This window comes from Vicia villosa, linkage group LG5 (genome assembly GCF_029867415.1).
Source record: "Vicia villosa cultivar HV-30 ecotype Madison, WI linkage group LG5, Vvil1.0, whole genome shotgun sequence".
Lineage (NCBI taxonomy): Eukaryota > Viridiplantae > Streptophyta > Magnoliopsida > Fabales > Fabaceae > Vicia > Vicia villosa.
Genome location: NC_081184.1, coordinates 118042502 through 118065910, shown reverse-complemented (window position 1 = coordinate 118065910; position 23409 = coordinate 118042502). Strand labels below are relative to the sequence as shown.

The window sequence follows — 23409 nt, the reverse complement described above, 5'->3', positions numbered from 1 at the left end:
TTGGGGGTTATGCTTTGAAAGTGGCTAGAATGTTGCAAAATTGAGGCTATTTAGTCTCCTTTAATACTTCAAGTATCCCATTATTTATTGTATTTTATGTCAAATTTATTTTCGACTTTATTGATCTAACTATCTTGTGATAATTGAAAGATATCTTGAAAATGATCTCTAGGTATCAAAATGTTTAATTCAAAAGAGGCGTCCCCAAAATCTTTCATCCCTAAACTTTTGCTAGAGATTTATCGGTTTCACGTACTAATTAAGCTCATATCATTGTTGACTGAATAAAATAAAATCGTCATATATTATTATGAATATATACTTACTAATGACTTTACCCATAATTTCCCTCATATTTATATCTCTAAACCAAATAAGACATCTAACTCCATAATATTCACCTCAAAACAAAACAATCAACAACACAATATTAATTTCAAAATCAAATGAGATAATTAAATGTAATAAAATACAATCACTTACGTAAAGTCGCAAACTCGAAAAATACATCTAAAATGATACACTCATTTACATAATCTATGTAAATTCGATAAATAAAGAATTTATCTAAAATTAAAACAATGTATATAAATAATATACTATTGAAACAATATGTATGACTTAATTGCAACTCCGGTTCTCCCTATTTTCCTTTTTTTCTCTTTAATTTAAGTCCATCCATTTTAAAATTAGTTTTTAGTCCAATTGTTTAGTTTTTTTTCCAGGATTTTAATCTTCACCCATTTTGAGACCAAGTTTAATGACATGACACTGGATGTGATAATGTGTCATTTTCACATTTACCAAATTTAAATCCAGATCATTTTTATTTATAATAATAATAATAAGTTATTAATATTAACAATTACTTATTACTTTAATACTTTAAGATTACCCGTTTATGCAAAATGTGTTCTTTCCAGAATATGAAACCATAACCTATTGTGATTTCCAATTTTGCGTTTGTTGACAATGAATCATAAATCTTACATTTTTATAGTCTTCAACAACTCCATTCAATCTCGTGTTAGGGATTTCCTCTTGTGTTTGCTAAAGAAGTTGCTCAGTGAAGCAAACGTTCGTCCATTTTTGTGTTTTTCTTCAAAAGTGCCATGCCCGTCGTACGTTTCAAGGTATGTAGTTTTGCAGATGTTGTTTCAAAGTTTTTCTTATGTCTATTATGAAGTTTTGCTTATATTTTGTAATGAGGGGAATAAGGGTTGTTGTTGTCCCACTTACTAAAATCAATGCTCGTGGTCCTTAATGTCTGTTATGCTTGTGGTTATTTTATTATTTTATTGTGGTCCCAGTTTTGTTGTGGTCTCTATTTTATTACTAAGTTGTGGTTATTTTTCTGCTTTGTTTTGTATATACTAGGAGAAAAACAAGTTGTTAGACTTAGAATACACCAAAGGGGTCAATTTGTCTATAATTTCGTGAAGTGGTATGTTGATGGGACAATTTCTGAAATAGATTGGGATTGGAATATGGACTTAATGTCTTATATGCAAATTGTAAGTATGATAAAAAAGGAGGGGTATGGTAATATAAAGGGGTCCATGATATTGGAACCCTAAGTTTTCTTTTGCTTGTTGACTTAGGCCATTGAGTAATGACCAAGATGTGATAAGGTTCATTGAAGATGTTAGAGGAAATAAGGTCATTATTGTTTATATCGAACACAATGTTGACATACATGAAGTCACCAATGATAAGGTTGAAAAAGTAAATGTTGAAGAAGTAAATGATATGAATGAAGATGTTAATGATGTTGATTTTTATGTTAATGTGTATGTTAATGAAGAAAGTGATATTGATCCTGATTATAACAGGAGCAATGAGAAAGATGAGTATGGTGGGAATGATGATAGTGACGAGTGTGATTTAGATCCTGATGTTGATATAGATTGAACGACACTTCTTTTTAATAAGCCAACAAATCAAACTTCAAAACATAATGTTATTTTTTATAATGATAATTGCAATTCAGATGACCTGCATACTCTACTAGAGAATGGCATTGAGTATATATTGTGTGTTAAAAATTTATATGACAGTTGGAGGAAGAAATATCATGGGATAGAAATGAAGGAAGTTTTATAGAGTGCCCCTAGGGCCAACGATACCTGGATAGGAAAGAAAAATGAATCAAATGTAAGAGCATAATACGAAGGCTTATAAAGACATGATGGATGTACCTGCTGCATGTTGGAGTAGAAGAGGGCAACTAAAGGATGAAGTGCAACATGGAATTATGAAAGCGGCTTTGCAATATTTTGGGTGTCAAAATGACATGGAAACATATGCTATTAATTTAATGCAAAATAACTATGCTCGTAGGAGGTGAGATTTCACAAGGATACCATGTTGTCATGTTATCACATGCACATGATATAACAAGAAGGAATCAAAAGATTATGTTTCATCTGACTATAAGTAACACATTGTAATATTGTATGTATTTCTTAATTATGCAAAATTTGTATGTTAGCTCACTAATGTATTTGTATGTTCAAGATATCTAATGTACTGACTACTTATAGCTATATCATTCCGTCAACAAATATTCCACAACTATAGCCCAATGACAAAACTGAACCAACCAACCATCCAGTCATGAAGAGAACAATTGGTCAACCACTATCCATAATATCTCCACCTTATCCATACTATCTCCACTATCCCTTCATCCACTATCCCTTCATCCACCGCTCATCACATCACACACAACCCGATTCAATTCCCTTCTTCCCAATTTTATCCATAAGCCACCGTTTGTTTTCTCTGCGTTCACATTACTTAAGTACATGTGTTGCAACTAATGCAAACACAAGTAACACTAAAAACACCAATGACAAATCCATAAAATAACCTATAAATCTATTCTTCATCTTCAACAATTCTTCATTTTTTATCACTCATTATGTTTAAAAGTTTATCATTATCGTCCTTCAATGATCTAATCACATCCTTTACTCGATTGCTCATTTCTTCATCAAACCATTAAAAAATTACACCCTTTTTTCTCACCATCTTAAAATGATCACAACCATTAAACCTTCTTCCAGAGTTCTCCTAAGCTTATAATGTCATCAATGACAACTCAGAGTCAAACAAACATCAATTCTTTATTCTTCTTAGACCGCCACAAGAGAATCTTGATTCAATAATGAAAACAAAAAACATGAAGCTTATATGACACAACTAACAAATAAAAGAGGAGAATATGTAAACGATGCAGAAAAAGAATCATGGTTTAATATTATTTAATTGATTTTTGAATTTTAATAATATTAAATTATTTTTAATAAATAACATGATTAATATTACTAATGAAAATGAAGTAATTTTAATTTGATAAATGTGACAAGGATAGATGATCACACATAATTTCATGTCATTAAAATTTAGTTTTAAATGGGGAGGAGATTAAAATCTTAAAAAAAACTTAAAAATGAGATAAAAAAATAAGACAATCTAAAGGTTCTAACTTTTGAGGTTTCTTACGCACTATGTGTATTTCCAAAAATATTCTGTTTTTAGAGATGTATTTTCGAAAACACTTTTTTTATTTAACGTTGATTTGTTCAGTATGTGCATCTACGAAACCTTTATTTAACGTTGGATTTTGTAGATAAACCTACAGAATAACTCAACATTAAATAAAAAAGATATTTTCGAAAATAAATCTCCAAAAACAAAAGACAAAAATAAAATTTCGATAAACGCATAAAAGTATTATGTTGTCAAAATGAAATGGCAGAATAAAAATATACAAAATAAAGGGTGTACCTAACAACAACACTAATAATGCAAAATTACCTTTTAGATCTATTGCAACACAAAATAAATAATTACCAAATATTGTTAACATTTACCAAAATTTATATGTATGTTTGGGTTCTTCATATGATCTAAACTCAAACCGAGCTTGACACAACCAACCACACGCAAATCGAGAGCAAGAGATCACACACAGAGTGCGCACAGAGTAGCAATGGCATCTTCTTTCGTCAAGCTTGACGATTCTCCAATGTTCCAGAAGCAGGTTCGCATCTTCACATCGCAATCTACTTTTCTGCTCAATCTAACTATCCAGTTTCAATCCAGATTTACTTTACTCTCACAACATTATTGTAATATTATGCTATCCATTCACTTTCTCACCATAGCCACCTTTTGGATTTCCATTTTCCTTGATTTTGAATCAGAAATAAGCAATTTTGCAAGTGTGCCAGGATTTAGGAACAATTTGCTACCATTACCAGTTTTATAGGATGCATAGAGTTCTCTTAATGGCTACTTTAAAATGATGATCATTTTCCCCTCCTTTGAGGTGTACTTACTTGTGTGAGTGTCCTATTTAATATCTATAGGTTTTGCTGTTTTCCCCTGAAATAGGCATGTGCATTTCCGTTATTTATACTTTTGGATACTATATCATAGGAATCAACTGGGTAGCTTATCTAGCAAAAGGATTGGAACTATGGATTCTTGCGCAATGCATTTTTTGTGTATGAATTTAGTAATTTGTCGAGATCTATCTGTTAAAATACTTCCAGCAAATACAAAATCCAAAAATTAGATTCACACCCTTTTCCGAACTGTGTTTAATAACTTTAAGTCTATCCAGATGTGGTAAAAGTAAACAAGTTTTACTTTTACACATACACATCTAATCAGATTTCACCATCTTTTCACTTTGTAAATGGGTTTCTAGAAGCTGTATTATGATTTTGGCCAGAAGGTGAGATTTAGCTGTATATCTACACAAAATTGTTTATATTGTTTTTCTAAGTAGTGATGTTTATATCAATCATTTTTCTTGGATTTGTAGTTTTTTTTGAAAGAAAAAAACGGGCCTTTACCTGGTTAAGAGTGATGGTACTTTACAGTGATTTATTTATATTGATCATGTTTCTTGGATTCGTAGTTTTTTATATAGAAAAAACAGTCATTTACCAGATTAAGAGTGATGGTACCTTGCAGTGAGTTATTTATTTTCCATGGAACAGTTATTTTTTATGGAAGACACAGCAGATGAGTTAAAGGATCGGTGCCAGAATCTATTCAAAGGGTGTAAGAAGTTTATGTGAGTGCTCGATGGTATTCCTATATAGAGTATTATATGTTATTTTTTAACTTGCTAAAGCAATCCTAGATTTTGATTTTATGAATATTTTACTTTAGTACAACAGAAAGAAGTACACGGATTATTTTTTTGTTGGCTACTCATGGTTGTTTCAAGGGGATTTATATTATCGTTAATATGTGGAAAGAAAAGGACAACCCTGTTGCATTTGTGAGCTATTGGCTCGCGCTTACCTTTTTTATTATTCTTTTTAGGATAATTTCTTATTCCACTCCAGTTGTAGTCTCTCCCCTTCTTTCTAATAGTATTCTTTCATGATTTTTTAAATTTATTTTAATAAGGTTTTCAAATAAATTAATTTTTTTAATCAAATGCAAATGTTTTTAAATGTAAAATGATGTTAGTGCCAGTGTGCCACCAAATTTGGTCCTGAAATGGTGTATGTGGAGTATCTAAATACTAGTTTTCTTCAAGTTTGATCAAATGAAAATAAAGCAGAATTGGTTTTTAATGATAATAGTTATTTTTTGGGTCTAACCGTTGAACTGGAAGATTATTGGTGAATGACTATGTGGTGTTTGTTAAAAGACACGGCTTTAAAGTTTAAACACAGAAGCACCGTGTTTTAGTTGAAAATTTCACCAATCAAATTAGCCTGTTATTGCTTAAACCATTTTCTGGAACCACACCAGGGGCATTTTATTGACGCTTTCTTCTATATCTCCTCAGGACAGCTTTGGGGGAAGCACATAATGGAGAAAACGCCTTTGCTGATTCATTAGAAGCATTTGGAGGTGGCTACGACGACCCTGTTAGTGTATCAGTTGGAGGTTGTTGAAATTTATTAATATATTGTTTTACTTCATCTTCCTCGTACAAGTTAAGGATTTCACGTGGCAGTTCTTTTGTACTTACAGAAGAACTATATTTTTGTTTAGTGTTAAAATTTGTTAATTACTTAGTTTAGCATGTTAAAACACTGAGTTTGTTTATCAACATGGTCCTTTTTAGCAATCTACAGCTTAATTTATTTTTCCTTGTAAAAGGTTTTTACTTCACAGAACTTTGCCCTAATTAGTGAAGGACTTTTATATCTTTTTTTACAGCAAAGGCAAAATGAAAATATTAAACAACCGCTCCAATGTATTTTCATCTAGTTCTTGATCACGCCTTTTCTTTTGATGATTACATAATGCTGTAGTCTATTTTTATACCATTTGACTTACTTGAGGACATCTTTGTCACCATTCAAGCTATGCATAAGCTGGCTTTGTTATTTGATGATAAGTGGGATATCTGATATCCACCAAAGATAGCCCTGACCATTGCTAAGAGTTAATTGTATTTGGCTTTCTAACCAGGACCCGTCATATCTAAGTTTATCACTGCACTACGTGAATTAGCGACTTTTAAAGAGCTTCTTCGCTCACAGGTGAGTCCTTGAACCAAAATGCTGCACTTTTTTCTTTGAGTTTCAATAGATAGTAGTGACTGCGAGACTTGCCTTACTTAAGATGTGTTTACCTTGAAAGAATTTTGTTTAGCCTGCTTATTCAGCTTGTTCAAATTTACTAAAACAAAGATCAAGAAAACAATCCTTTTGATTTCTCTTTCATAGTAAGTTTGATGAGTTAGATTTATGTATTCCTGTCTTTTTCTGCTGAATATATTTTACACTTATCATTCATGTAGTAATTAAATGAAAATCATGCAACTGGTTCTGTTTAACCCCATTGTGCATGAGTTGTGTTTGTCAAAAGACCTAAGTTGAACAGGCAAAAACATATTCAGTTTTCCATTCCTCTAATCCACATAAAAATAAAGTGGAACCCCAACTACAATTTCCTCATCCAAAAAATTTGAAGCAGTGTAAGCGATGACTTAACCTGTAGAGGTTCCTAGTTTATGGTAGAAGGAAAGTTTTGAAGGCTCCAATTTTGTAAAATAAAAATTGAATAATAGTTGAAAACTCCTTCCCTGTTTAAGATCTTCTTTTCACGAATCTTTGCTGGACAAGATAGATCTATTAGGTTGTATTCTTAGTTTTTTTTTTTTTTGAGAAATTACTTGACATATTTCTTTTATAGGTAGAGCATGTATTGATTGACCGGTTGTCAGAGTTTCTAAATGTTGATTTGCAAAATGCAAAGGTATTTACTTTTTTTTCCACTCTCAAGTTGATGTTTCTACTGTAAAGGTTTTATGTACCTCATCTGTTTAGTGAAATTTCTTAGACTTTCTCTCTTCTGTTTCCATCCATTTTTGCTTATATCAGGAATCTCGTCGTCGTTTTGACAAGTCTGTTCAATCGTATGATCAGGTATTGAGAAATTATAAGCTCTATACTCAAACTGTAAAGTGAGTTTTTAACATTATTCTATTTGCAAATACATTCAGTAATTTTGGTAAAGCAAACTGGCATTCATAAGTGAATGTTATATTTTCTTGTGTTGTTTACTTGATTAGATATTCTTCTTACAAATCAGTTCTTGTGTTGAATATAAGCTAATTGGTAACTTTTGTTTGTGACATCTATTTTTGGGTATTCACCCTGTTTATTTTACTCTTTTCCTTCTTTAAGCCATTATTTACTGTTTAAAAAACCTCAAAAGAGTTACTGGGTGTCTTTTAATCTTTTGATGTGATTGTTAAATTGTGTTGTTGGTGCATAAGAATTTTATCTTTTATCGTAATTGACTGTTGTTTGTGCGTTATTTTTGCAATTTATATTTATCACTTCATTTTATTTGTCTCTTAACTGAACTGGCAGTTGTTTATGAAAAATTATATTTTGGTTAGAGTTTAGTTATTCTTACAGTAGTAATCCTTGATATTTTGAGGTAAAATGAATTTTAGAAAATACACCTAACTGCTATTTTAGCAATCAAAGTACTCTTGTAACCATCGTGATAAGGCTTGCATAAGTTCAAAATGGCCTAATTGCTAATTTAAATTATTTAGTTTCGTCTATTAATGCATTTCTACTTTGTACATGTATGGCACTTTTGAAAGCAGGAACTTGCATGCATCCTTGACTTCAACGTTATAAGTCTTCCATTTATCTGATGTTTATTTTATTTTTATTTTTATTATATTGCACCCAGATACCCAATTGCTTACCGTCGATATCAGTATTGGTTTCTAACAGTTTGTGTATCTCTTTTCTACAGTCACGAGAAAAGTTTGTTTCTTTGAAGAAGAATACTCCTGAAGATATTGTTGCTGAATTAGAAGAGGTTTGCCGTATCAATTAGTAAATGATCAGCTGCTTCTCCCTTATATTATGATGTGCCAATGATTACAGATTGCAGTGAAAAGTTTGCCGGTTCAAGGGTTATGCATGTGCACTTATTTTACTTGCTGGAGTTTATATTTGAGACCTAGTTTAGAATATATTTCATCACATTCCTGCTTAAATATAAATTTTGTTACTGTTATGGTAGTAAATATTGAAGTGATTTGTGTTCTTTGTCTTGCTGACTCCTTAGTTTTGTATTTAGGGGTAAAAGGTTAAAAGAGTTTCACCATATTTATATTCTTCATCATCCGTCCTTTAGAATTAAAAAACAACCTCAATCTACGATAGTTCATTATTTTTTCTTTATTAAGTAAATTGAAAAGAGACAACCTAAAAATGGTATTGCTGAGATTTGTCTTGTGAAACCTTGGAGCAATGATTGGCGCCGCTTCTGTGTGAGAAATAGTTCATAAGTTTGAGTTATGGAGTTAACTTCTTACAATTGCAGGCTAAGACTATGTATAATAGATTTACAGTGAGTTTGATCCTTTCGCGGGCCTTGCCATTGCAGGAGCTTTATAGCTCTAGGTTTCCCTTTTCACATATCTTATGAATTCAGCAATACCGCTTGGTCCATGTAACAAACTCACCTAGTGGAATAAGGCTTGGTTGATTGGTTCTTCTTGTTATTGTTGATATTGATTCATAGACGACTCTGCACTTTTGCTCACATTTATAATCCACTGCGTTCTCTGTTTGTTTGTCATATTCTTTCACGACTATTGGTAAGTCCAATATTTAATCAATTATATGATACTTTGATCAATGGCAGGGTCTACAAAATTCGAAGTCATCATTTGAGAAAAGCCGCTTCAATCTAGTATGTCTTTTACAGTTATGGATGTTTTTTGCTGATATTTCAACAACCTTATTTATGGTATGAATTTGGCTATTGGGTTTTAAGGAGTGCAGGTACACTCTCTCATGAATATTGAAGTGAAAAAGAAGTACGAGTTCTTGGAGTCAATAAGTGCAATAATGGACGCTCATCTGAGATACTTTAAACTGGTCCGTAAATTGGTTCCTTATTCACGTGTGAACTTTCATTGTTTTTATTATTATTCTTTTGTACTTAACATGTCACCTTATGCTTTAGGGTTATGACTTACTGAGCCAAATGGAGCCTTATATTCACCAGGTAACTAGTGTTTTTGTTCATTTCTTACAAGGGAAGATATTTTCAAAATATGATTATGAGCACATTCGATCATGTTACGATATGGTATAAAACTATTCATGCCTCTAAACCTAGTAACGTAAGCTTTTAGGTTCTGGCATTGTATTAAAAATAAAGTTTCTATTATTCATTCCTACAAATAACAGAAGAAATAGCCGGTAAAAGTGATAAAACAGTAACAGAATTAGAGCCGAGTGTATTATTTGTATTAATAAAAATGAGCTCAGCGGTGTGTACTATAGAATGTAATGGAATATCAGGGAGCCTAAGCTCCTAACCAAGAATGATTTGCTTCTAATAGACTTAAATAAAATGTCATAATTGCATCTCTCATTCTGTCTCATATTTCAACTGTGAGCAAAAGAGCACATGAAAAATAATCCTCTCCTACATGTTATAATAGATCCCTCAGTTTAGATGATCTATAAGTTACTCCCTTCTCCATCAAACAAATTGCTTCCTTACCTTTTAGAGTATCTTAGATTATCTTCTAGGATTAGTTTCAACATTACTAAACTATTATCACTTTTTCTAAGCAAGGAGATAAAGTGCAACGACATCCATGGCAGAGAAGGCATCTCAACTATATTGGCACCCCTAAACCACCACCTATTATTTGCAGCCTATGAAACATGGACACCTCGAATATGACATTGAAACTAACACAGCGATACCGGTAATAATTTTAAAAAAATGATAAAATTAAACGTAATCACAAGTATGAGTGCCGGTGTCTGACACAGACAAAGACACACAGCTTTTTCTAGATGTGTCAGTGCTACCTAGCTTGCAGCACTCTAAATATATTAAAATAAAAATAACTAAAAAAGTGTTTGAGGGTACTAGGCTAAAACTTAAGGAAACAAGATAGTGGACAAATAACAACCACCAACAACAACAACCAAGCTTTATCCTACTAATGGTGTTGGCTACATGGATCAAATGACGACGCTAAGACCTTATTTTTATCCAACTCGTTAATCTCGGGATCTTTTTTAATAGTTTGGCTTATAGTTTTTCTAGGTCTATCTCTACCTCTAGTTGTTTAACTACTCTCCATTTAGTCTACTCTCTCCATTTAAATTTGTCAAGAAAGAAGTCTGCATTGGAAAACTGAGGCACAAGATTCCACCTGATAGAGCAGAGTATCAATTTACAGGAGCAATCAAGAAATAATGGAAATGATGAAGTACTTATTAATATGAAATGGTTAAAGCTGAATGCTAAGAGTTCCAGAGCTAATAGCTCCTCAGCAGAGTAAACAATTCCCTATTTGCCTAAATGTAAGGTAAAAATGCAAATAATTGGATAGAGTTTTCCTCCCCTTACTCTCATTTTATTAGGGGAATATTCGAATTAACGAGACATGATTCAATTCAAGATGTGAGTTGATAGAGATGTCTCTGGATGAATCTAGATTTAAAAGTCATGTTTTTTATGGATGATGTTAATGGAAGAGAAGAGACTCAATCAATTAATATTAGACAAATTTTTTGAGTTCTTTTAATGATGCTTTTGTTGATATCCTAATAGGGATGAAAATAGATTATAATTTATACGAAAACTCTACACTATCTTTTGATCACAAGTATTATTTTTTGTAAATTGTGATCTTTATGATTATATACTAATGAAGAATGATCAATACATATTTTATTTAATTATTTTACATGCACGAGTCTTATTCAATTTTTTTTAAACATATCTTAGTCGTATCATATCCCGAATTTAATATTTTTTGCGTAACCACATCCGTATCGTAACCATACTACGTATCCGGGCTTCATCTGAATGACCAATTCATAAATTCAGTTTATACTTGAATGGCATAAAGAGATTTCACCTCCTGATTTCTCCACCACTTCTAATAAAGTACTTTTCCCATATTAACTACTCAACACTGGGAACAATCATATATGTGGATCATGCTGTGTATCCTATATTCCTGTTATATGATCCAAACAAAATGATTTTTGAAGGCTAGTGATTACCTCTAATGTTTCATTTGATATTTACTTTCAATGTTACTTGTGGGTAGCAAAAAGTGATGATTAATCCTTGCCCAAATAAAATTTATTATATATTTTATTAAAGAAGTTAGTGGATGTACTAAATCAAGGGATCATCATTATAGGGGCCAAGTGTTTTTTCTGAGTTTGAATTTCATGTATCATGTATGTAATTTGAATTCCTTGCAGCTTGAGAAGATATCTCCTGCGAGTTATTATCTTATACTTTTACTCGGAATGCATTATTCTGCTCTTGTTTTGTTTATTATATGCTGTTGATTCTTCAAACTGGCTTGGGGGGCACAGTATAAATAATATGTTGTAATTGTACATTGTGACTGTTGAATATATAAGCTTTGAGGAATTTTATTTTATAATAATCAAGTTTGACGTAATCTCTTTAATATTTGATGCTGGTGGCTTTGAAAACTCAACTAGACAGCTTCATTCAAAATCACTATCTATTTTACATTTGGTGACTGTCCTTAACTTAGGTGCTAACGTATGCTCAACAATCTAAAGAAGTGGCTAATATTGAGCAAGATAAGCTTGCAAAACGGATCCAGGAATACAGGACGCAGACAGAGGTTGAAAATATACCCATGCCAGGTGCTGATGGCACCCAACCTGTAGGTTTGAATTCTTATAAAAACTTTGAAGCAGGGATGCAGTCTGCAACCAAAGGCGAGGCAAGTAATTCACATTTTCTGGTTAATATTGATAATTCTCCAGTTGACGATAGATATATTGTTTTTTATCTTTACCTTGATGTTTTATTCTTGCAGTGTAATTTTTTTCTTCCTGTTTTTAGATTCAAACAGTTAAACAAGGCTATCTGTTAAAACGATCATCAAGGATGCGAGGAGATTGGAAAAGGAGGTTTTTTGTACTTGATAACCATGGGAGTTTATATTATTACAGATCAAAAGGACCCAAACCCGCGGTAGGAATACTTTTTTCATATCTGTTTCACCTCAAGCGATCTACTAATGTTTTTCTTTGAAATCTGTTTACAGGGATTTCAGTCATATAATTATAGTCGTTCTTCTGAACAAAATAGTGGCATGTTTGGTAGATTCCGTTCAAGGCATAGTAGGGCAGCGTCACTAAATGAGGATATTTTGGGTTGTTGTACAGTTGATCTGTGCACATCCACTATAAAGATGGATGCAGAGGATACAGATCTACGACTTTGCTTCCGTATTATTTCTCCCTCAAAAACATATACACTGCAGGTGACCAAGAAAATTATTTCATAGTTTTGAATAAGTCATATAATCACTGTAATGTTTAAAATTATCTTGGTGACAACCAAAAAAGTTCTTTGTACCTTACCTCTCATTTGTTTGATTTTTTTTTTCAAACGTAAATATTAAAAATGGACATACTGTTTGTTAAATTTGTCAAAGTTTCATAGATCTTTTATCAATATATGTATCCTAGTCTGTTTTACTTTTGGATTGATTTCTTTGTTAGTTTACTTTTAAAGTGATTTCATCAGGCTGAAAATGAAGCTGATAGGATGGACTGGGTAAACAAAATTACTGGAGCTATCACCACGCTTTTTAATTTTCAGTTTCTTCAACAGGTTATCCACTCAACTTTTTTGAAACATATACCAATATGTCCATAATATGATGTGATTTCAACATTTTTCCATTTCTAATTGCTGCAGCCTCATTATGGTAAATTGCAATTACAAAATAAAAACTCACCAACTGGTTCTTCCTTGACAAGTCAACAAGAGGATAGTAATAAATCTTTGATGGATGATGTATATTCCAAAGAAGTGGGTAGTGTCTCTAAAATTTTAAGGGGAGTTCCTGGGAATGACAAGTGTGCTGAGTGCAGTACTCCTGAACCAGACTGGGCATCTCTAAACCTTGGTATACTGCTGTGTATTGAATGCTCTGGAGTGCATCGCAATCTTGGAGTTCATATCTCAAAGGTGCATTCTTTCAGACAAATGCAAACCATTTATTTTGCTTCTGCGTACTGGATTGAAATTTTTAATCTCTAACATTGAAATCCATGGGTTGAGATTTTAAAATTCTAGTTATTGATTCATTGTTCTAGTATATTTATATAGTATTGAAGTGCTTACAGATTTTTTCAAATCTTGGGTAAAAAGCTCTCACCTTTAGAATCTTATTAGTTTTAACTTTTGAGAAATAATCTACACTTTTGTTTGTCTTTATAGTTTAACTGAACCATTTTTCATATATAACGTGATTTCTGACTTAGTATTTATGAATCATGATCGATAACCATTTCCTAAAGGTCATTAAATTTTGTTTACCAACTGCAGGTGAGATCTATAACGTTAGATGTGAAGGTTTGGGAACCTACCATTTTGGAGTTATTCAATAACTTAGGTAATACTTTTTGTAATTCTATTTGGGAGGGCTTGCTTCTGCTTGGTGATGAAAGGTATACTTTTGTTTCTCTTTAATGCAATGTAGTGCTTTAATTTTCGTTGAGTTATTTTCATTAGCTGAGCTTGTCATCCTTTCTTTTTTGGGAATAATTATCTGCAGAGTAGGTGAATCAAATGTGCCTTTGAAACCACGTTCCACAGACCCCTCTCAATATAAAGAAAAGTACATCCAAGCAAAGGTAAGCAATTTCAGTTCAATTTCACTTTTATGTAGGTAAGTTTTCATAGTTTACTGTAATAGGGACAGCTTGATTATTGGTATTTTAGATATAGTTAAATAGTGTGATTATGATGAATTTTTAATTTGTTTGTTAAATAAGGATTTTTTTCCGTTATATAATGACTCTTTTGGCCACTGAGGAATAAAACTTATAAAAATAATTTTGTTGTGAATTCAATAATATATTTACTTATACCCACAAAAACCAGCACTCACGATTATTACCAACGTTTCTATAATTATCAAAAGTCTTATGGATATAATTATTATTTATCAACTATGTATAGTTTGGCCTTCCATTGGAATTGAATAGTGTTTTGTGGATTTGACTCCACCTTTCTGGACATAATTACTGGTTTCATTACTAATAGAAATAGGACATTTGACAGTGTTACTTTTATGGAGAGATTATGTACCCAGATCACTGCTCTTAGGGAAAATAGTTCTAGAATCAGATTGGTAATCTCTATAATCTAATTTCCACTTTTGTTCTTATTTTTATTGTTCTCTGATCTCATACATTATTTCTACTAATCATATGCCAGTTTATAATTTCTGTGCCATGTTATCTGATTAAAGCCTCTTTTTTCTTCAATATTTATACCGAGGTAAATATTGTTGTAACTTATGTTTTGTTAATCAGTATGCAGAGAAATCACTAGTCATCCGGGAAGAGGACATACCCGAAAATCCTTCAGTTTCCACAAAAATCTGGCAAGCAGTTCAGTCTTTAAATGTAAAAGAAGTGTATCGCCTTATTGTAACATCAACTTCAAATCCAATAAACACAAAATTTGAAGAAGCGGTTTCCCATGCCGAGACTGAAAATCATCAGCATGATCCTGAAGCCTGTCTGAGGATTAAAGAGGCTAGTGAAACAGAGAGTTGTTTCCGCGGTTGGTCTTTATTACACCTAGCATGTCATTCTGGCAGTACATTAATGGTTGAGCTGTTGCTCCAATTTGGTGCTGATATAAACATGCGCGATTATCATGGAAGGACTCCGTTGCACCGCTGCATTTCTAGTGGGAAAAATTCATTGGCTAAGTTTTTACTAAGAAGGTAATGCTATATTTATGTCTAATACACACTTCCAATTTAAGCATAAACTAACATGCGAATTTACCAGGGGTGCAAAACCATCAATTAAAGACGCTGGAGGACATACTGTACTTGAAAGAGCAATGGAGTTGGGAGCAATAACTGACGAACAGCTATTTATCTTGCTTGTTGAGTGCCAGTAAAGATTGAACTGGTATATATATTATACTAGTATTTAAAACCCATACAAAGCACAAGAAAAGTTACTGTCGACTGAAAGTTTATAGCATGTCTCAGAAACGGAGATTAATGTCTGTTTCTACTGTCACACATGGTTGGTTACACTTGTATTAAATAGATTTTTAGAAAGAAATATTTGGATAAAGTGCAGAATTTGAATGAGTTTATTAGTGTTATTATTATGGGTTGTCGTGGATAAGCTGTTGTTCAACAATATTAAATTTGATGTATTGATTCTTGATTGTTTCATGACCAACTAACCAAAAGGTACTTCGTTGGCTTTTTAATTTATCTGCGTTCATATTTCTCTGTTATAAGCTAACTTAGCTAAGTCCTTGTATTACATATTTCTAACCAACAATGAGTGGAATAACTCGAACTTAAGTCGTTGAAGTATCCGAATGGAATGTTTTTATATTTCAACCACTGAATATTTTTATATTACTCTAGTAATTATGAATTTAAAAAATTAAATATGTATCGCTATAAAAGTTTCTAGTCAATATTTTATTTGTATTTAAAAAATATATGATATGTTGAATTGAATTTTCTTAATAAAAGATAAAATAATTTTAAAATTTATAAACTTGATCTAATAAAAAAATTTATTAATTTGACAATTAAATTGATCTAAAAAAAAAATTAATCGGAGTAACCCAAACAAAATTAAGCCTGTAGGATTTAGGGACTCATTCTTGATATATGGAGGTCAGGAAGATTTTGATTGATTAAATTGATGTTAACTTCTAGACAGATAATGATGACTTCATATCATAATTTGGTTATATATTTTGATTAAATGACATTGTTGTAAGCTATAAAAGTTCAAAGCAAGATACATTTGATGATTCTACAACCAAGTCAGAGTATATTCCTACCTCAAATGCAACAAAGGAATATGTTTGGATCAAGAAGTTCATTAGTGAACTTGACATAGTCTCTAGCATTGTGGATCCCATTAATCTTTATTGTGATAACAATAGGGCTATCGCATAAGTTAAGGAGCTTAAATCTCACAAATGATCCAAACACATACTTATGCGATATCACAACATTCGAGAGATAATAAATAAAGGATACGTGAAGATATGCAGAATACCAACGCTTGACAATGTCGATACCCACTGACAAAACCTCTTGCGCAGCAGAAGTATGATGGACATACTTGATCTATGCGTATTATGTGTATGCCAGATTGCCTCTAGTTCTAGTAGTAGATTGTTGGTATAAGCACTATAGGCCAATAATTTTGGTAATTGTATCAAATTATTTATTAATAATAAAATACATTTTTTTGTTATGTTTATTTTTTCAAAATAATAAAAAGTTGATATGGTAGTCCGTTTAATGAGACATTAAGTGTGAATTAATCATGAGACATTATTCTTAAAATATCCATAATGAAGCTTTATTGTGAAGTGAAATAACATTAAAACATTGAGACTATTATATAGATAGATTGATTATCACATCTCATGAATCATTGATAAAAAGTTATAAAGTCTTAGGTATGAATCTTAGGAGTAATTATACTAGAGTGACACACCATGAGAATACTATATAGAATGTTATGCAAGTATCATAAGTTGTTCTCAAGGTGATAGTAGTGTATTCCACTCTTCGACCTGAAACCATTATGGACCATAGATGTGGAGTCGACTATTTTATTTCCAATCAAAAGTTTTCATTAACAGGATGACCATAAAAATGGTTGATAGGTACTCCACAAATCATGTTGAGGGACATGAGTAACCTAAATAGAATTTTTCTATCCCTCATAATATGCTATATGTCTAAGGGCTCAATATTAAACTAGACAATGATGACACGATTTATGTCTTATGTTCAATATAGACATGAGAGAAAAAGAATAATCGCACATACAAACATTATCATGAAAGTATTTTGTCAGATCACATGACATTTTTGTGACTTCAATAGCAATGATGTGTTGCTAAATACCACTCATTGCTTTTAATATTAAATATGTATGATTTAATATAATTGACAATATCAAAAACCTACCTAGTCACACACCTAACAATATATTGATAAGAGAGAGAATGAATAAGAGGAATAAGGAACACCGAAAGGGTAAATTGGTCAATTTTCCTTCATCACCAACGTTCATCCTCCTCTACCACGTTCGCTCCGATCACATAATTTAAAATTTCAATTTACATTTCTTCGCCCTTCTGATCTGAAAGCCCCATTATATCTAACCCTTGATTTTGTACCCCAACAATTCTCGGTATGATTCCAAATTTCTATTTTCTCCATCTCTTAACGCTAATTACAGTTTCCACAATTCTCGAATTTCCTTTCTCTTTTCTGCAATTCAACCCTCTTCTGTGAAACCCTAATTTCAACCATATATATCTATATTTATTTAATTTTTATTCCAATTGTTGAAATAAAATCAACCTTGTTATGTAATTCAAAATTTATTGTTATATGTATACATGATGATTTCACTTGACTGTAACTTAGCTTAAAAATTGATTGATATTATCAATAGGAATGAAACGTCAGTTACCACCATGGATGATGCCAAAAGTTGCTGCTGCAAGCCATGTAAGTAACTCTGGCAATCTTGTTGAAGCTAATTGTTCTACAGAAAATGGTGACGTTAGTGCGGTCACTGCGGGGAAAATTGATCATAAGAAGGTAGCGTCGAGGAGGAAGTTAAATTCCAAAGCAAAATGTGAGGCTAAGGGAGAAATAGATTTAGATGAACGGAATGAAAGTGGCGATAATGTTAATGAAAAGAAGAAGAAGAAGCAAAAAAGCAATGTATCTAGGGATAGTGGTGATAGACGTTCTACTAAGAAACGCAGAAATTTAGAAAATGTCAGCCGTGGTGGTAGTGATTGTGATCATGAATGTCAAGTTAAAGCGTCTAGTGACGATGACGTGGAGTTGACAGTTGAAGATTTGATGGCCATTGCAGAACAGGTAGTTTTCTTTTTTTGAGAACGAGAAATTTAGGGTTTACTTTGCTTGAGTAATCTGAATAGAAATGTTTGCTACTTTAGCATTTCTTTGTATCGTGATATGATCGAGTGAATTTAGAATATAGATTCCCAATACTAAGGTTGTGATGGAGATTCTAATTTCGCCCTATATCTGCTTGAACATTTTTGTCGTATGTCTGCAGTATGTCAAAGATTACAAGGACAAGGAGACGTGGGAAACGGTAGATAACTTGTGCGAGCCAAAACGGCGATTTCCGGCCACAACGGAAGCCGAAACTACTCTTGATTCTTCGCGTGAGAACAAAAAATCATCTAGTTTGGAAAGGGACGTTTTAGATACTTTTGCTTCAACAGCTGGCAGGGTAATTCCTACAGGCTCATCTCAAATAGATCATCCTGCTCAAAACATGCTGGACGTGTTCTTGGGTCCATTGTTGAGAACAACCTTGGAGAAGGAGGAGAACTGGAGAAGAGAAAATCTGTCTTAGATAGTTTAGAGATTGCCCATGAGTTCACTAGGCAAAGTCAAAATGAACATGTTGGGGAAATGATCCCCTTGATGAAGAAATGAAACACATTGAAAGACTGGGTGGCTATTTTCTTGAGTGAGATATGTAGATTCAAGAAACACATACATGCCATGGCAAGGCAATGAATTAGTTATTGCATGACATTTAATGGTAGCTGCATTTGAAGGAACTAATGTAGATGGTTGCATTCTTCACTCTAGTTGATCAAAATTCGTCTACAATATAGCTATAGTTGATTTGTTCAGTTAGTTGTAGATTGAATTCGACGCACTAAAATTGGATGTCAATCACCCCATTACCAGAGGAGTAGCAAAGGCTTGAGAAATCTCATCTTTTGATGCTAGCTCAGTGGTTAGAGCTTCTTAGTTTTGTAACCTCAAGGTACTGAGCTCGAATCCCATTGGGAACAGATGTAAAATGGTCATTAATGACACTCTAATTAATAAAGAATTCCCCCTTTCCCATTTTATTTGTAAAAATAGCTCATCTTTTTCACAATAGTATGTGATTATTTTACTGACCAATCATAGTGTAAAAGGTTATCGAAGGCTGCTACTTTTGTAAGCATGATCAAGTCAACCAGGTCATCTGCTGCTGGAATTTTGTCCGACCTTTTGGTATAAAGGTTCTGTTTAGTAATCTAATTGTATGTATTAGCTTCACAATATTGGGATCATCTTTGTTTTTTGGGTTAATAGTAGTTTACCCCCTTGTAATATGAGCGAATTTCGGTTTACCCCCCCACCGTTGCCAAAGGCAGGGAGGGGGGAAAAGCAAAATTCGCTAACATTACAGGGCTGAATTACTATTAACCCTTGTTTTTTTGAGCAACCTTGTGATGAATTTGCATTTTGTGAGGAACGTTATAGTAATTGGTAAAATGAACATTGATAGTTGTATAAAATCTATTTTACCATTGGAGCGAAAATCATAATAGTAGCAAAAAAGGAAAGGAGAAAACTCCACTGGGGGAAGGTAGGATAAAATCCTTTTAAATTGTGCTGCTTTTAAGTTGGTGCATGGTAAAGCCCACCTTCATTTTTTATATTTATCTCTTAGTCTTACATATAATTCGAGTGACTTTTACATATTATATCTGAACTGGTAAAAAACTTTCTTTAGAATAAAGAATATCAATATAGTGTTAACTATTAATTCCTCCAGTTGAACAACGTTCAATGCACTAAACGGTGGTCGTCGTGTACGTGCCTTTACGAAGAAACTTTGATAGCCCTATTTTGTGTCCGATTTTCTTGACATCTTCTTGAATTTGGTGTCGATATTCTCCAAAGGTGAAATTCCTATATGTTGAAGGTTCCTTGCAGCCACTTATCATAGTAGTGTAAGAAGGACATAGGAAGTATGCAATGGAGTATCTTTCCACTTTGTCATTAGCCACAACCTTGTGCTCTACACTTTTGTACTCATCATTACTCCAGGCCTGTAATTTTCCAAAAGGAAAAACCTTGTTAGCGAATGAACTCTGGTATTTTGTTAAATGTAACAGATAGTTAATAATTATTTCTATAGCCAAAGAGTTTTTTTAGTAAAAATATGATGTGATGATCTGTGCATATCTGGTTATGAGGTTAAGTCAATAATTGATGCTGCAACACTCACTTTGATAATCACTTTTCTATTCATTTTTATAATACTAGATACTGAAAAAAGGGGCCTGTGCTTTTGGCATTTGTAGTCAACGAAAAGAGCCTTAGTTCTAGTTGAAGGATGCTACAAATAACCACTTTATGCAATTCTAAAGATGGAATATTGTTTCCTGGACTCATCTGCTTATATATATTCCTTTGAAAAAAAAATAATAATATGGCATGCTGCTTGCATCATATTGTTGTTAGTTTAAATTATTCCCTTCTTTTAATGATTTGTTTAAACAGATTCTTTTAATGGTTGGCATGCTGCATGCATCATATTATTTTAGTAATGCGGTTAATTTCCTCAATTATAGGCTGTAGATGTTAGTATTGATACATTCATGGTGAATTAATTTTCTGTTGTAATCAACTAACTTTTACCTGGAAAAGATCTCCAATGTTAACAATAAGAGCATCTGGATTCGGTTTTACAGCGACCCATTTGGAATCTTTCATCAGTTGGAGTCCACCGACTTGATCTTGATAAAGGATTGTAAGAAAATCACTGTCAGTGTGAGGTACTAATCCAAAAATTTCTTCTTTAGATTTTGGGCAGGAAGGATAGTGATTCAATCTCAGAAAGCATGTGCTTGCATCGCAGAGTTTTTCAACTGCATCTGTCGGGTGGCCCAAGTTTTCTGCTAGAATACCTGCCAGTAGCCTGGACACTTCTAGCATAGCTGGTGCAAACTCATTTATTGCTTCTCTGCAGCAAAGGGTTAGAAACATATTAACTTGCTGTTTTTTTTAAGGGTGAAATCATGCATGCACAACATAACTATTTTCTCCTATGAAGCAGGTTGGTTCTAGAGACAACTATATTTTGCTCAGAAGCACTAGCCTGTGCTTGTCTGAGCATAAATTCTAGAAGCCAACCTGTCAAGATCTGTAATAAACTAACAAGTGGTCTTTTTGTCTATATTCAAATAATTTAATGTATTTCTTCAGTGCAAAGTAACTGGACAGTTGATGAAACAAATCAGATGTCGGTATTACATTACTTACAAGACAATTATGGATTCTTGATGACTTGGTTTTACTTAAATCATCAAACTCACTTTAGAGGAGACGATTACTAAATAATTATTTAGCTTGATTCTTATTTTAGTGATGCAAAAGTTGATAATTATTTAGTTCGAAAACCTGTACGCGCGTGCCGTACACGGATCTTCTACAGCTGCTGCATGGTGCAGCGATTGCAGGAACCATTAGTCTAATGAAAAATCTAAGTTATACGGAAATCTTAGGGGAGTCAAGTTTGATTTTCTTCAAACATAAAACAGGATCATTATGTTTCGAATCATGGTTAGTATCGTGCCTAGAAATCGGGTTATTTTGTCAGTGTAAGTGAAGTGGCTTGAATGTGATTCAACAAGGGACCTAATGCGCGCAAATCAAGTTATATTTTGAATCACTTCCTCAAATAAATGTCATTTTTCTTTGTTCTGCATCATTTGATTTTGTCTTTGTTCTGTTTTCATGTTGTAGAGTTATTTATTAAAATATTTCAATGAAGTAAACTATGTAAAAACTTATATATAAGACTGAGATATAGATATAGATATGTACCTTAGAGAACTGAATTCACCCCAGCAAGCTGCTTCTGAAATCATGGTGAGAGGAATGTGGAAAGCTTCTGACCATGAAAAGTGATTTGAGCTAGTAGCTGTTGGTGTCCCCCACCTGTATGGATTGTTTAGAAGTCCACAAGTGACCTTCTTCTCAAAGGGTACCCTAAACAGCTTCATTTGCTCCTCCCTCATATTTCTTAGTAGGTCAGGGTTTATACCATGGTTTATCACTTGGAAAAATCCCCATTCTGATGCTGCTTTGCATATTGCTGCAGTGCAAGCCATTCTTTCTCTAACATTACAGCTTTTAAGACCATTAAGGTCTATCAATGGTAGTTCACATGTATCCACCACAGTATTATTATTATCTTGATCATTGAAGCTTCTAGACTTTTGAGGTTCATTTGAATTTCTCAAAAGTGCTCCATAATGGTTCAAGAGTGGTGGATTTGAGTCAATCATTGTTGGACCTAGTTAGAAAGAAAGAGCTATAGCTATGAACTATGAAGTAAGTATGAAGTGTTTAAAGTTTTGGTTTTGGTAAGTAGAGAGAAAGGTGTTGAAGATTGAGGTTGAGAGTGCATTTATAAGGCTGGATTTGGAGAATGGATGGTCTATATGAAATGGACAATCAGTTAGGACAATCAAGGCTGTCCAAAAATTGACAAATGTCAGAGGGATAGTGATTTGGAGCTCTCTTTTTAGACCATGTTTTAAAAAGGATGCTAAAAATAGTGTGAAAGGGTCATCATCACTAGGGAAGTTGTCAAATAAGAACGAAAAAGGCTTCAAACATGTTTTCTTCTTTTGACTTTGCTAATTACAAATCTTAAAATATTAAATAATGGTTCCAGCCAGGGAGAATGGTTGTAGTGAACATTGGTCTGAATCATAATCAAGGTTAATGACTCAGTGAATATACTATATGAAGTAAGATTAAATTAAACTGGTGTAACATTTGGATGTTATAACATTGTTCAATAGATTTTTATTGGATACAATAAATCACATGTTGGTCAAAATCAACCAGACATATGACTAATCAACAAGACATATTGTTTACTTTAGTTTATTTTTAGCATTTTGATGCTTCAACATATCTAACATTCTCTAAAGTAAGTTAGGAAACTCACAAGAATCATATAGGCTATTTTAAAAATTGCTTTA

At 32.7% G+C, this 23409-nt stretch overlaps 3 protein-coding genes across 5 annotated transcripts; 2 read left to right on the top strand and 1 right to left on the bottom strand.

Moving 5' to 3' along the window:
• The first annotated feature begins 3845 nt into the window (after positions 1-3845).
• Positions 3846-15770, top strand: LOC131602178 (ADP-ribosylation factor GTPase-activating protein AGD4-like). Of its 3 annotated transcripts, XM_058874199.1 has the most exons (20): positions 3898-4048; positions 4212-4350; positions 5016-5092; positions 5822-5922; positions 6454-6524; positions 7180-7242; positions 7368-7412; positions 8263-8328; positions 9163-9210; positions 9303-9398; positions 9487-9528; positions 12071-12265; positions 12388-12519; positions 12593-12811; positions 13078-13164; positions 13252-13524; positions 13885-14006; positions 14114-14192; positions 14877-15295; positions 15363-15770. In XM_058874199.1, the coding sequence occupies exons 3-20, from the start codon at positions 5025-5027 to the stop codon at positions 15475-15477; spliced, it is 2241 nt and encodes a 746-aa protein (XP_058730182.1). In that variant the 5' UTR covers positions 3898-4048; positions 4212-4350; positions 5016-5024; the 3' UTR covers positions 15478-15770. The 3 variants fall into 3 exon arrangements, with proteins under 3 accessions (XP_058730183.1, XP_058730181.1, XP_058730182.1); XM_058874200.1 differs by lacking the exons at positions 4212-4350; positions 15363-15770 and adding an exon at positions 14623-14692 and having other exon boundaries at positions 3846-4048; positions 14877-14985; XM_058874198.1 differs by lacking the exon at positions 4212-4350 and having other exon boundaries at positions 3850-4048.
• A 1794-nt stretch (positions 15771-17564) lies between these two features.
• On the top strand, positions 17565-19483 carry LOC131602177 (uncharacterized). Its single transcript, XM_058874197.1, has 3 exons — positions 17565-17765; positions 18033-18469; positions 18672-19483. The coding sequence occupies exons 2-3, from the start codon at positions 18035-18037 to the stop codon at positions 18975-18977; spliced, it is 741 nt and encodes a 246-aa protein (XP_058730180.1). The 5' UTR covers positions 17565-17765; positions 18033-18034; the 3' UTR covers positions 18978-19483.
• Positions 19484-19992: 509 nt separating this feature from the next.
• LOC131602176 (gibberellin 2-beta-dioxygenase 6-like) lies at positions 19993-22826 on the bottom strand. The gene is made up of 3 exons (XM_058874196.1): positions 22241-22826; positions 21053-21377; positions 19993-20460 (listed from the first exon to the last, which is right to left on the bottom strand). Exons 1-3 carry the CDS (start codon positions 22702-22704, stop codon positions 20203-20205), a joined length of 1047 nt encoding a protein of 348 aa, XP_058730179.1. The 5' UTR covers positions 22705-22826; the 3' UTR covers positions 19993-20202.
• Positions 22827-23409: the final 583 nt, after the last annotated feature.